Genomic DNA, 14,426 nt, shown 5'->3' on the forward strand with positions numbered 1-14,426 from the left:
AAATAATTTTTATTTATTTTTTTTTAGTAGTTTTACAGGAAACCTCTGAATTATAAACATCAATATTGCTGGGATGTACGTGTATTACTGGAAGGTAATTTTAATCAAATTGTCCCTGTTAGTAAATATAATCATCAGTGACCAATAATGGCATTTTCCAAATCCCTATTTATCACTTCACTGTAGATTTATATTCAATGTACTTAAGATAGATGACCCGCAGCTACCAAGACTGTTTGTTTGCATGAGACAACAACAGATTTTCAGCTGTAAAAGTTCCTCTAAAACGTTGACGCCACTCAACGCCAGTGTATAACTCGCACCGACATTCATGTGCAATAGTGAGTGTTTTTCATCTCCAGATCCTCCATGTCTACTCATCCATTCAAACTGCACTAAATAGCGCCCGAGGCAGATCTGCATTCGTCTCTCAGCCCCCTCCCACACACAGCAGGCCAAACCAGGCCAAAAACACACACCTATACACCAAACTCGTACAGGACACGCAGACCGACACGTGTAGCTGGATTGTGGCGATATCAGCGACAGATTGAGAAGAGGTTCAAAGTGAAGTTTAAAGCCTCTCCCAGTGATTCAATTCATGTTTATTTTTTTATAACGCTTTTCACAATACACATCGTTTCAAAGCAGCTTTACAGAAAATGCATGAGTCCACATTATAGTTTAGGAAACTGTGTAAGTTATGCATTTCAGAAATGTGTATATATATATATGTACGTATATATTTCATGAATTTCTCCGAATGATTTGTATATGCGACCGGAAAATGTTTGATGGGCCAAATGGGCCAAATATTTGGCATGACACAGAAATAAAATGTAACTAACTAACAAATGAGTATGACATTTAGAAAAATATTGCATGTTGATAAAGAAAATGAATCAGTGATCTAGGATGAGATTTATCTGTTGAAATCTGGAGCATCGAAACTGTCTAATCTAGTGCACGTCCGTCCTGACAGAACAAACCTGCGCTTTAGAGTCCAAAGACTGAAAGATTCAGCTCTCTCAGTGTCCATACCCTCATGCCGTGTGTCAGAAAATCAATCAGCCGGTTTCAGAGGACAGTCTCTGCTGAAAACTGTGGGGCTTCTGAATAATTGACTCCTCGTGACCCTCACACACCCTCAACGGCCTCATGTTTACACACTTCCCAAGATAAACTCACCTACATGATGATACACTTTCAGGAAAATAGGTGCAAAAGCTGTCGCTGGGGCTGTACCTTTTCAAAAGGTACACTTTTGTACCTAAAGGGTTCAAATTGGTACCTTACTGGTACATATCACCACCTAAAATGGACATATTAGCACCTAATGTACATATTAGCACCTAACATGTCCATATTAGCACCTAAAATGTACATAATAATAATCACTACAATGATCCAATCATAGACTCATTTGCCTATTTAAATCCAAACAGCGACTTTTTTATTATTATTTTTTGTCCGGGCAGTGTATATACAGTGTATGAATAAGTTTTGGCACCCATGCTAATGTTGCCTAAAAAGAGGAATAAATAATCATCTTTTGGATATTGATCTTAATGCCTTAATTAGAAAAATGAGGAAAACTCCAACCTTTAAGGACACCAATTTTCTTTGTGAATGAATAATGTATCATAAATAAATAAACGTTTTTCCTTAAAATACAGGGTGCATAAGTCAGGACACCCCATGTTAAATTCCCATAGAGTCGGGCAGATTTTTATTTTTAAAAGCCAGTTATTTCATGGATCCAGGATAATATGCATCCTGATATGCATCCTAATTAAAATATCCCCACATCATCACACACCTTCCACCACACCTAGAGATTGGCATGGGGTACTTTCCATAAGATCATCTTTCAATGCAAATCAAACCAGCTATTAGGCGAACTGAAGTAAAACCATGCCAATCTCTCGGTGTGGTGGAAGGTGTGTGATGATGTGGGGATATTTTAATTAGGATGCATATCAGGATGCATATTATCCTGGATCCATGAAATAACTGGCTTTTAAATTTTAAATTTAATAAAAATCTGCCTGACTCTATGGGAATTTAACAATGACTTATGCACCCTGTATTTTAAGGAAAAACATTTATTTATTTATGATACATTATTCATTCACAAAGAAAATTGGTGTCCTTAAAGGTTGGAGTTTTCCTCATTTTTCTAATTAAGGCATTAAGATCAATATCCAAAAGATGATTTTTTATTCCTCTTTTTAGGCAACTTTAGCATGGGTGTCCAAACTTATTCACACCACTGTAAATATTTTCACAGTTTGGTGCATTAATATAGGGTTCATCTGCCATGCAGCCAATCAGAGGTGTGCATTTCAGCTTCAACTCTCCGTTGTAAACACACTGCTGTATGTCAGTTAGTTGTAGGATGTGAATATAGTTGATAGTGAGCAGTTTTTTCCTCATGAGGATCTCTCGCTCCGCTGGACGAGGCCTCTGGGAGCCGTGATGGAGGAAGATTGAAACTCTCAGCGGGATGGTTTCCTCACAGGAGACTCTTATAGCCCTGCATCTTAAAGCTATACACACGTGTTCACTGGCACAGAGTCAGCTGACTGGAGGATCATGGGAAAACAGTGCCTTAAGACTGCAGTGACGTGTCTCTCCGTACGGGAACGCTCTGATCGGCAGCAATGTCAATACAGCTGGATGAAGAGTGTGTGTGTGTGGTCCAGGGTCAGAGGCCATCTGTGCCTGTCCTGTCCACATCCTCACACAGATATAGTGTGTGTAAGCGCATCAGAATGGTAAATACTCCTTGATGCCTTAAAATGATGTCTAGTTCGGCAGCTCACTAGGTGTGTGTGTGTGTGTGTCAGGGCAGAGTGCTTTGCTCTGTCACTTGGCTGTGCTGCTAAACGATATGTCAGAAAATCAATTAATTACTTTTAAGCAGCAGTTAACGGCTTCCACACAATACAGCCGCATGAATTATTAAAGAGGACGAAAGCCGAGTTATTTTCCTCACTCTCTCCCTTAACTAACCTCCCAGTACAGACCAGTGAGTGAGACGGACTGGAGGACAGGAAACGGATTGATACATTTGAAGAATATAGAACACATTCTGATGTTGCTATGCAGTTGCTAAGGTGGAATTTAGAATGTTTCTGTTCTTTCTAGAGAGATTTCACATCAAATAATCTGAGCCATTAAAGGGATACTCCACTTTTTTTTGGAAATAGGCTCATTTTACCACTCCTCCAGAGTTAAACAGTTGAGTTTCACCGTTTTCAAATGCATTCAGCTGATTTTCTGATATTTAAAAGAATATCAGTAACCAAACAGTTTCTGGTCTCATTGACTTCCATAGTATATATTTTTTCCTAGTATGGAAGTCAATGAGACCAGAAACTGTCTGGTTACTGACATTCTTCTAAATATCTAAAAATCGAAAACGGTGAAACTCTCGGGGGGAGTTGTAAAATGAGCCTATTCCCAAAAAAAAAAAGTGGAGTATCCCTTTAAATGAATAACTCTAGACTCCTAGAAAATGTCAACTAGTGACTCGTTAAGGTTTAAATTTTTCCAAAAAATAATTTAGGTGGAAACATCTGAAACAAATGTAATTATAATATGTATTAAATTCATAAAAATAGACAATTAACTAAATTATTTTGTTAGTAACACTTTAAAATAAGATTCATTAGTTAACATGAACAATAGCGCTTCCTTTTACAGTACAGTACTTACAGTGTAATTACCTAGAAAGTACTGGCTAATATAAGGTAAGTACATGGAACAGGGGTAGGTTCAGGGTTAGTACTATAGTTATTACTCAGTAATTGTAGTTACTAAAGTATTTACATGGGTAACTGGACTGTAAAAGGAAGCGTTACCCAGCATTTATTAATTTCAACATTTACTAATAGATTTTTATTTGTTAACATTAGTTAATGCACCCTGAACTAACATGAACAGCTGCACTCTAAAAATACTGGGATGTTTTAACCCAATTTTGGGTAAAACATGGACAAACCCAGCCATTGGGTTACATTTTTAAATTACATTTTTAACCCAATGGCTCGGTTTGTCCATATTTTACCCAAAATTGGGAGTGTGTATTTGTATAACATTAACACAGATTAATAAACACTGTAACGAATGTATTGCTCATTGTTACTTCATGTTAGTTAATGCATTACATTTTATTACATGTTAGACACCTTACTGTGTGCTGATATCGAGTAAATAACATAATAATGAACTAACAATGAGCAATTACAGTGTTTATTAATCTTTGTTAATGTTATACAAATACACACTCTAAAAAAATACTGGGATGTTTTAATCCAATTTTGGGTAAAATATGGACAAACCCAGCCATTGGGTTACATTTTTAAATTACATTTTTAACCCAATGGCTCGGTTTATCCATATTTTTCCCAAAACTGGATTAAAACATCCCAGTATTTTTTTAGAGTGTGTATTTGTATAACATTAACAAAGATTAATAAACATGCTCATTGTTAGTTCATGTTAGTTAATGCATTACATTTTATTACATGTTAGACACCTTACTGTGTGCTGATATCGAGTAAATAACATAATACAAATCTATTTTATTACATCCTAATAATGTGGTTTATATGTTGAAATGTAGGTCATTTATTGATGCATTGTGAATATATGAAGCGTTTTGGACTGATATTCAGGCTTGGAGTTTGGGCAGCATTGATTGTCGGGCCCCAGGAAGCCATTATTGATCCTGTGTGGCCCCGGGGTGGCCCGTCTCTGGGGGCCCGTAGGGGACAGACTGCCTGCGGGCACCGGGCAAAGCGACATCTAAATCTGTGCCGTTTCCCGTTAGTGTGTGTGTGTGTGTGAGGAGTTTATGAGAATTTAAAAGGCAAGACTATATTTCTGTGTTTTCTGTGTGGTTTGAAGCCGTTGTTCATCTGTGTGGTATCAGCGGCGCACACACACCTCCGTCGTGATGTTACGACCCTCACTGTGGCTTACCAACACACCAGACAGCCGAAGTCCTCGAAGCCTCCGAAGCGCAGCTGTGGTCTGGATCGAGTGTGTGAGTTTGACTCTGATGCCAGCTTTTATTTGGAGACCAAAATAGACATGCGTTCAGCAAACACTCCTCACACACTACATAGGGAGCATCCTAACGGTGGATCATTGACCTAGAGAAGGTCACTTTGGATTAAAGCATCTGCCAAATGCACTTTACATTTACATTTATGCAGTTCACAGACGCTTTTAACAAAGTGACTCGCATTGCATTAAAGGAGTAGAAAAAAAAACAAAAAACTTTTGCTGATAATTTACTCGCCCCCATGTCATCCAAGATGTCCACGTCTTTCTTTCTTCAGTCGAAAAGAAATTAAGGTTTTTGATGAAAACATTCCAGGATTTTCTCCATATAATGGACTTCAATGGGGACCAAACGGTTCAAGGTCCAGTGCAAACTGCTCAAAGGGCTTTAAACGATTCCAGACGATGAACAAGGGTCTTATCAAGTGAAACGATCGCTCATTTAATAAATAAATAACAAAGTTTAAGTTTTATAAGCTCAAATGCTCGCCTTGCTCTGTTCTGTGATGCACGTTCGTGACTCTCCTGTTTGAACTCGTTTATCAAAATGAATGAGTCATTTGGTTCATTCAATGAACGAAACGGGCAAACTGACTCGGAAAAAGATTCGTTAAACTTAAACTTTGTTATTTATTTATTAAATGAGCGATCGTTTCGCTTGATAAGACCCTTATCCATCGTCTGGAATCGTTTAAAGCCCTTTGAACAGTTTGCACTGAAACTCTCATTCGGACCTTGAACCGTTTGGTTCCCATTGAAGTCCATTATATGGAGAAAATCCTGGAATGTTTTCATCAAAAACCTTAATTTCTTTTCGACTGAAGAAAGAAAGACATGGACATCTTGGATGACATGGGGGCGAGTAAATTAATAAGGTGCATAGCACAAATATTAGATCAAATAGTCTACGTTTAATTTAGATTTTAATATTTTTTGAAAGAAGTCTTTCCTGCTCTCCAAGGCTGCGTTTATTTGATCAATCAATACAGTAAAAACAGGCAGATTAAAATAAGTGTTTTCTGTGTAATTGATTCCCGTGATTTCAGCCTTCAGTGTCACACGATCCTTCAGAATTCACTCTAATATGCTCATTTCTATTTGAAATAGAATCTTTTATAACATTATAAATGTCTTTCCTCTCACTTTCGGTCAGTGTAATGCACGTACTAATCTCTGATGTCACAGGAGAAGCTTTTAAGTGTGAATCTAAACTTCGTGTTTTGCCTTGGTTTATTTGTAAGAAATTAAAGCTGGTTCACTCATGCGTTTTCATCAGGAGTAAAATGAAGATGTCAGAGGGGAATCGGTGGCTAAATGAAGTGAGCAGGACGGAGAGCCCCGGGGCAGAGAGACGCGCCTGTCTCCCGAGGACATGCTTTCTGATGGGATATATTAGTCATGACTGCATGTCAACTTTTAATCTGTATTTGGTGTAATACGGTGGGAGACGGGCGAGTATAAAGCCGGCGAGGGGAAGGAGCGAATCCATATTTCTCTTTTTCTTGTGAATCCTGGATTGAATCAGAACAGGTCCAAATGAATCCAGGCCCGTTCAAAGCGTCGGGACCGATCTCGTGGGCCATGTACTTCATGAGGAGAGGCCGAAACGCCAACGCACTCTTTGGTAAAGCCTCAACTCTTCTAGTTTCTCTCTCACTCTCGTTCTTCGTGAATCACAAACGTTTGTTTTGTTTTTCCTTTTCTGCTCGTCGTCTTCAGTTTCTCTGGTTTTTATCTTTCCCTCGCTGTAGAATGTGAAAGAGGAACTGTTGAAATAGGGAACAACAACTTCACGTTCCTTCATTACGTGTGTGTGTGTGTGTGTGTGTGTGTGTCCTTAAAATCAGGACTTTGTTTTTCAGAGGAATATTTCAAATTCTCTCATTTGCTTAATGTGTGTAATTTCCAAGTCAGACTGTTGTTTGTTTCCTTTGAACATTTTGTGTCCAAATTTGAATAATTGCATTAATTTCAAACCCATTTACAGTGTTATATTGTATTCTGCGTGCGCTTCCTCCGTGGCGCGGCCGAACATGATCAGATATTTGTAACCCTGCAACTCTTGTCAATATATTTTATAGCCGACTACAAGCGCTATTGATTGCTCAACTTTCAGAGATCAGATTACTCTAAATCAGTAAAACACGAGACCTGCGGTGCCTTTGTGCTGGAAAATCATTTATGATTGGCGTGCATGTTTTATTATTTCCCCTGAATCTGATCTTTGCATTCAGATTCAGCTGTTTTTATATGCTTTGAGTCCAAGTTATAATTTATATAATATATAACATTTCAGTTTTAACCATATCATGCAAATTTGAATTAAGGATCGTGTCTTTTCATTGTCATTTTTATTCAGGCACTTTTAATATTAATATTTATTATAATTTTCATAGATTATACTTTATTTTAAGGTGACGTAGTTACGTTGTACTTTTAAAATAAGTATTAATTACATGTACTTACTATATTATTATTTAACTTGCTATACTATTAGTTAATTACTTGTAATTATGCAAAATTTACTGTTTTCACTATAATAAGTAAATGCGGTAACATGTAACTACATTGTATATAGCCTTGTTTTAACCCATTTTTGGGTCAAATATGGACAAACCCAGCCATTGGGTTACATTTCTAAATTACATTTTTAACCCAATGTTTGAGTTTGTTCATATTTGACCCAAAAAATTGGGCTAAAACTACCCAGCATTTTTAGAGAGTAGATATTTTATTCTTAGTATTTTTACCTAATAAACACAGTTACAAACATGATTTTGTATAGTTTTAAAAAAACGTTAACTAAAAAGGACAACAAATGTTATATATCGTGTGTGTGTGTGTGTGTGTGTGTGTTTATATATATTCATTCCTGTCCTGTTCTTTCTGGCTTCACTTTATTATCAGATGAACTCTAATGTGTTTTATATGTTCATATTCACATAAACGTCAGGGTAAAACTCAAGAGTTCCTGATATAATGAACAGGACAGTTCGTATTTTCAAAGTGACTGACATTAGGATTTGCATTTTGTTTTAGATTTAATGCTCGGCACAAACAACAAGGAAGATGAGACATGAATAACACGGATCTCAAAAAGCAGATCTTTACATTTTTACAAATGAATCATGACCAGAAGAGAACCAGAACGTTTAGTTCTCGATGTTATTGTTCTGAATCACCCCTGATTAATAAAACTCAATCATGTGATGTGGGACTTTTACAGTCCTGAATTTCAAAAGTTTTATAATCAAGCTCATCAGATCTATTTAAAAATAGTGTGTACATTCAACAAGGGATGTTTAAAAAATGTTTTTATAATATAATATAATATAATAAAATAACGTCCAGTTATTATTATATTATCATGCAAAACAAAAATGTGTTTGAGCTCCTGATTTCAGTATTTACAGTATTATTCAGGATTCACATTCTGATGACAAAACATTTCTGTGTTGCTTCTTGTGTTTCCACTTCATGCATTATAAGTCCTAACACACTCTAAACACACTCCACATGCTCTCGCAGATCGCCTGCTGCCCCCTGTTGGCCGTAACACACAGATCAGATTAGATCAGCAGTTTTCATATGCTATCTTTGTCCTAGAAATAATACTAAACATTAGTTATGACTATTCAGAATGAGTCTTATACTCTAGGAACCTTTTTCCTTTGAAGTTGCTATATTGAGAATCTGCTTGTTCTGCTGATATCATGTTCCTTCTGATAAAATAGAAAACAACATCTGCTGGAACAAAACAAGCCCGCTGTATTGACATGCGTAATAATCTCTTCTATGATTTCTTAATATCATATAATACAGTTAAACAAGCTGTGTTTGTAGTAATTTACCCTTTGTTTCATGTCAGTATTCACCTGATATTCAGTTCCGTTTGATAAGTAACTTAAATCCAAATCAACAGTGAATCGGCGAGAGCGCGCGTCGAAGCACGCGCGAGGAATTCCATTGACTGCTCAGATCCATTTTTTTCCCCCCCCTCGGTTCGGACGGTCTTCTGATTGGCCGAGCCCATCGAGGTCTGTCATCACTGTCCAATGAGAGCGTTCGAAGAGGAGGCGTATGCAAATGAGCTACCCTGGCTGGCGTTCCTGCGCTGCCCAGTGCCACTAAAAGCGCGGATTCATTCACTCTCAACGCATCATCATTCCCACCGCGAGCTGGATTCAGGAAGAATACTTTCTCTCAGCAGCATTTCACTCGTATACAAGCGAGCGAATGCACTTTTTTACGTAGTTTAAGACCGCGAATGCGTCGGCGTCAGGTGCGCAACTTCACGCGCACTTTCCAAAGGATACGCGCGTGCCAAATCATCCTCTCTAATGTCTCCTCCTGAAAGAGGAACAACTTCCACATGAACTGACCAGAGTTCAGTTTAGACTGTCCGCGGGGTTTCTCACCTCACCAAAAGGATAGTAAGCTTGAGCTCGTGTCCTTGAGTCGCGCGCGTCGGAATCAGCTGCTCGTCTGGGGTCCCGATCCCGATCCTGACTGAGACGGTGTTCAAAAGGGTCCCGATCCCGATCCTGATCCTGATCCTGACTGAGACGGTGTTCAAAAGATACCAAATGGTTTTTCTTTGGGACGCCAAATACGGTAAGAGCGTTTCTGAGCTCCGGACACATGCGTAACGGCGGTTTCACGAGTCTATTTTTACGCGTCATGTTTCATAATATCTGAATGTCCAAAGCTGTTAATAATCACTGAAACCTTTAACCTTAACCTACAGCATGATGTCATTTGGACATTCCCATAGGCGAAATGCTACAGATTCTCTGTCTCTCGACTTCACTCAAAAACAAGCAGTAATTAAAATCATACTGCAATAGTACAAAAGTATTAGCAAAAGTGTTCAAATTCGATATGAACAATCAGCAACATGAGAAAAAAATGAAACAATATTTATATTACTAAATATGAGCAAGAAAGGGATTAAAAATAAGACTAAATATGAATATGAGAGCAGATATATTTTATTCAGAAATGCACAATTTATACAGAAACTTGCCCTCATGTTTTAAATTCCTCAATTAAAAGCTATTTTAATATTTTTTTGTTCTTATATGCGTTAACTGTCCCAGAGATTGTACAAATATTATTAATATTTCCCCCCAAAGAATGCATGCTGAGTCAGAGTCAGTGCGGTGTATCCAAAATATAGGAAAATATGATGTTCCCATATGAGGAGAAAACAATAAAACAGATTGTGTGTCAATTATATCAATACTATTGCATTTCAACCTTTTTTTATGAAAATTGATGTTTTATTCAGGTCCAATGGAACCATTCGAGGACTCATTAATCATATGTAAAATACTTGGGTAACACTTTATTTTAACATATAACATTAGTAATTACTAAATTATGCATAACTAATCCTTATCCCAATTTATTTATAATGTATAATTACAGAGTAACCAATATTGTTGTTGTTTTTTATTGATTTGAACAATGGTTAGATTATTAGACCATGGTTGTTATGTTTTTCCATTGAACCAGAATGTATGAGACCAACATGAAGATAAAGATTATATTTTTATAAGTTTGGTAAATGAGTTTTTTAGAATAAAAGCAGAATACCTTTTTTAAAAATCTAGTTTTTCTCGTCTCGTTCTTCAAATCTCGTGTGTCCGGCATCTCTCTCTCTCTTCTGCACCTTCTCCCGCTCGCCCCAAACACCCGTCACAGGCTCCAGGTTTGTGTTTGTGCTGGAGAGCGCAGTGTTCTCCGTCACGTGTTCACTCATGTGGCATTGATTGTGGTCGGCCCGAACGACCGCAGGCCTGACGGGTTTAAAGCTTTCATGCGCCCCTGAGGCACAGAAGTCAACCACGGGTGCACCACCTCAATTGCTCGGAAAAAGTTGTTTTTTTGATACATGGGCATGGTCAAAACTGTGCATTTCTATAGCAATGCATAAAATGAGATATTGTTCAGTTTAATAACAAAAGTGAAAATTACGTAATTGCGGTAAAGTCAATTCACGCTCAAATCTCGTCACACTCAAAATCACTGTAATTCACGGCTGCAGGAGTCTTAATGCAATGCATTAACTTATCAGGACACTCTTGAAAATTTTGAATCGTTAAATAAAGGTAAAAAAGAAACAACTCACTTTAGATCTCATTATACATTAGTTTTTGCAACTGATATATTGCAATCTATATTTTTTCTTATTGTTGCCATGCATTATAAGTAATGTTTTGTTGTCCCAACTCACTGTATAAGAAGGCCGCAAACCGATGTTTAAATAAATAATTTTACTAAAAACGATTATTCTTGCTTACACTGTAAAAAAATATTGTTGGTTTAACCTGGTTGCCTTAAGATTCATTGAGTTAATACAATGAAGAAGAATGATTTAATCATCAGAAACTCAAAATTAAATAAATTATTTAAGTTGATTTGACAAAAGAAAAAATGTCATGATTATTAATCATGAAAATATATATTTTTTTTATATACAGTCCCGAGCAATGCATCAATTCGCATGTGTGTATATGAAGGTCCTGGGGTCTCACTTTAGATCTCATTTTATAAAATTTTCACCAGTGATACATTGCAAACTTCATTTTTACTTATAGTTGCCATGCATTATAGTAATTTTACTATAGCCCAACTACTCCACTGTAATCGAAGGCCGCAAATGCTAATGTTTGAAATAATAATTCTGCCCAAGTGCAGAGCAAAGCAACAAAGCAGCATCTCGTTTACTATTATTGCAAAAGTGCGATATTGTAAATAGTTTGATATGTTCTGGTGTGTTTCAGAACCTGCGCCTGGGCGACGCTTCACGCCTCCCTCGACGACCCTGAGCTCGGGGAAGATGAACGAGGGTTTGCCTCTGGGCGCTCAGGAGAGCAGTGGCGCCGCCCTGGTGGGGAAACTGCGCATGGCTGACCGGAGCATGGTGGAGGTGCTCTCAGACCACCCAGGAGAACTGGTGCGCACCGACAGCCCAAACTTCCTCTGCTCCGTCCTGCCGACACACTGGCGCTGCAACAAGACCCTGCCCATCGCTTTCAAGGTACTCCACCACACACATCTAATGGGTTATGCATAGGAGGAGCTACTGTGTTTCTATTTGATTCAATCATTAAACCTACGGGTGAAACTCGATAAATTAGAATATGGTGCGAAAGTTCATTTATTTCAGTAATTCAACTTAAAAAGTGAAACTTATATATTATATAGACTCATTACATGCAAACTTTCAAGATATTTCATGATTATGGCTTACAGACAGTGTTGGGTGTAACTAATTAGTTACTGTAATTTAATTACTTTTCCCTTGAAAATGTAAAGTAAGGGATTACTCTTTATTTATCTGTAATTTAATTACAGTTACTCACAGCGATTCGTATGCATTTTATGAGGTGTCTAAATTGTACGACCGGATTCGTACAAATTCGTATGAATTATTGTAAAATAACTATGAAATGTCATGAGATTAGACATAAAACAATAGTGGGTTTAACATCAAAATGTATTGTCTGATGCTAAAAAGTATGTTTTTATAATGTAACCTTCTCCTTGGTCAGTTTAAGGATAATTCATGCAATTTTATAGTATTTATTTGAAAGAATTAAAACAGATTCATGTCTATCCTTGTATTATTCAGCTGGTTGAGACTGAAATGGGATTTTGAAAGTAATTAGTAATTAAAAGTAATTAAATACTTTTTAGAGAGAGTAATTAGTACATTAATCTAATTACACTGTTGAAGAGATAATTAGTAACTAGTAATAATTACTTTTTTAGAGTAACTTACCCAACACTGCTTACAGATATGAAAATATTTTCACAATGTTCTAATTTTGAATTTGGGTTTTCATAAGCTGTAATGCATAATCATCAAAATTATAACGAATAAAGGCTTGAAATATTTCACTTTGCATGTAATGAGTCTATATAATATATTAGTTTCAGCTTTAAGTTAATATATTTTTTGAGTTTCACCTGTATAAGATTGCCAGTTGTAGCAGTAGTAATCTCAAATACTGTATTTTCCGTGACTATAAGTCGCATTAGTCAACAAATACGTTATGAAGAGGAAAAAAAACATATATATGATGCATTGATCCTAGATCTGACATTTAATATGGAAAGGCAAGTTATTCAACTACACAATAGGTGTCCGGTGTGTTAGCGTAGCACATTAACAGTTATTCAGCTGGACATTAGCATAAAAACATGTTCTGTACCTGGGAGGCAAGTTTCGTCTCAGTCTGAATTCATTTTGATATATAAATCACACCTGAGTAGCGATAAGTCGCAGGACGAGCTAAACTATGAAAAAAAGTGCGACTTATAGTCCGGAAAATACGGTAAATTTGCACAACCGCAACTTTATCAGACTATCAGACAGACTTGTGCTAAGTGCTGAAATGGGCATTTTAAAATCTTACAATCTCACACTGTTTTTTTTTTAATGCACATCCTTAATTAAGCTAATGATTTGGAGGGAAACGTCAGTAATTGTTGCTAATCTCTTGTTGTCACGGGTGACCGCAACATCTTTCATCATCATCTTCCGCATTTGGCAAATGACGAACCACCCAGTCTTGCCAAAAGCAGAGCGTAGTCCTGCGAGGCATGTGTGCTCTCTGAAACAAAGAGATGAAGAATGAGCTGACATTTACAGTTAATATGCAAATAACCGGCTCATTTAGTTTAGATGTGGAGATGTTCAACAAGTGGATGTGACGCAGGACAGTATAGTGGATTTGAATGTAGTTTGGGTTTCAGTATCTAAACAATGTTTTTGCTTAATAATAAAGTCATTGAATATGTATAATAATAACGAAATTACAGGAAATATTCATGTTAAAGGAATACTTCACTTTAAAAAAAAAAAAAAACTTTTGCTGATAATTTACTCGCCCCCATGTCATCCAAGATGTCCATGTCTTTCTTTCTTCAGTCGGAAAGAAATTAAGGTTTTTGATGAAAACATTCCAGGATTTTCTCCATATAATGGACTTCAATGGGGTCCAAACGGTTCAAGGTCCAGTGCAAACTGTTCAAAGGGCTTTAAATGATTCCAGACGATGAATAAGGGTCTTATCAAGCGAAACGATCGCTCATTTAATAAATAAATAACAAAGTTTAAGTTTCATAAGCTCAAATGCTCGCTTTGCTCTGTTCTGTGACGCGCGTTCGTGACTCTCCTGTTCGAACTCTTTTTTCATTATATGGAGAAAAATCATGGAACATTTTCATCAAAAACCTTAATTTCTTTTCGACTGAAGAAAGAAAGACACGGACATCTTGGATGACATGGCGGCGAGTAAATTATCCACAAAACAATAACGACTACTTTAATAATATTCAGT

The 14,426-nt window shown here is 36.9% G+C and overlaps 1 protein-coding gene across 9 annotated transcripts in view; it reads left to right on the top strand.

Moving 5' to 3' along the window:
• The window catches only part of runx1 (RUNX family transcription factor 1), a 115,433-nt gene that overhangs the window by 79,336 nt on the left and 21,671 nt on the right, over window positions 1-14,426 (top strand). For 7 of the 9 annotated variants that reach the window (XM_039648350.2, XM_089132580.1, XM_089132576.1 and 4 more), the window contains one exon: window positions 11,862-12,118. In XM_039648350.2, the coding sequence (XP_039504284.2) occupies window positions 11,862-12,118 (257 nt within the window). Of the gene's footprint in view, window positions 1-9,190; window positions 9,688-11,861; window positions 12,119-14,426 lie in introns of those variants that run through there. The other 2 variants (XM_039648353.2, XM_039648352.2) reach the window with 2 other exon arrangements.

Source organism: Pimephales promelas, chromosome 6 (assembly GCF_988280905.1).
Source record: "Pimephales promelas chromosome 6, fPimPro1.hap1.1, whole genome shotgun sequence".
Lineage (NCBI taxonomy): Eukaryota > Metazoa > Chordata > Actinopteri > Cypriniformes > Leuciscidae > Pimephales > Pimephales promelas.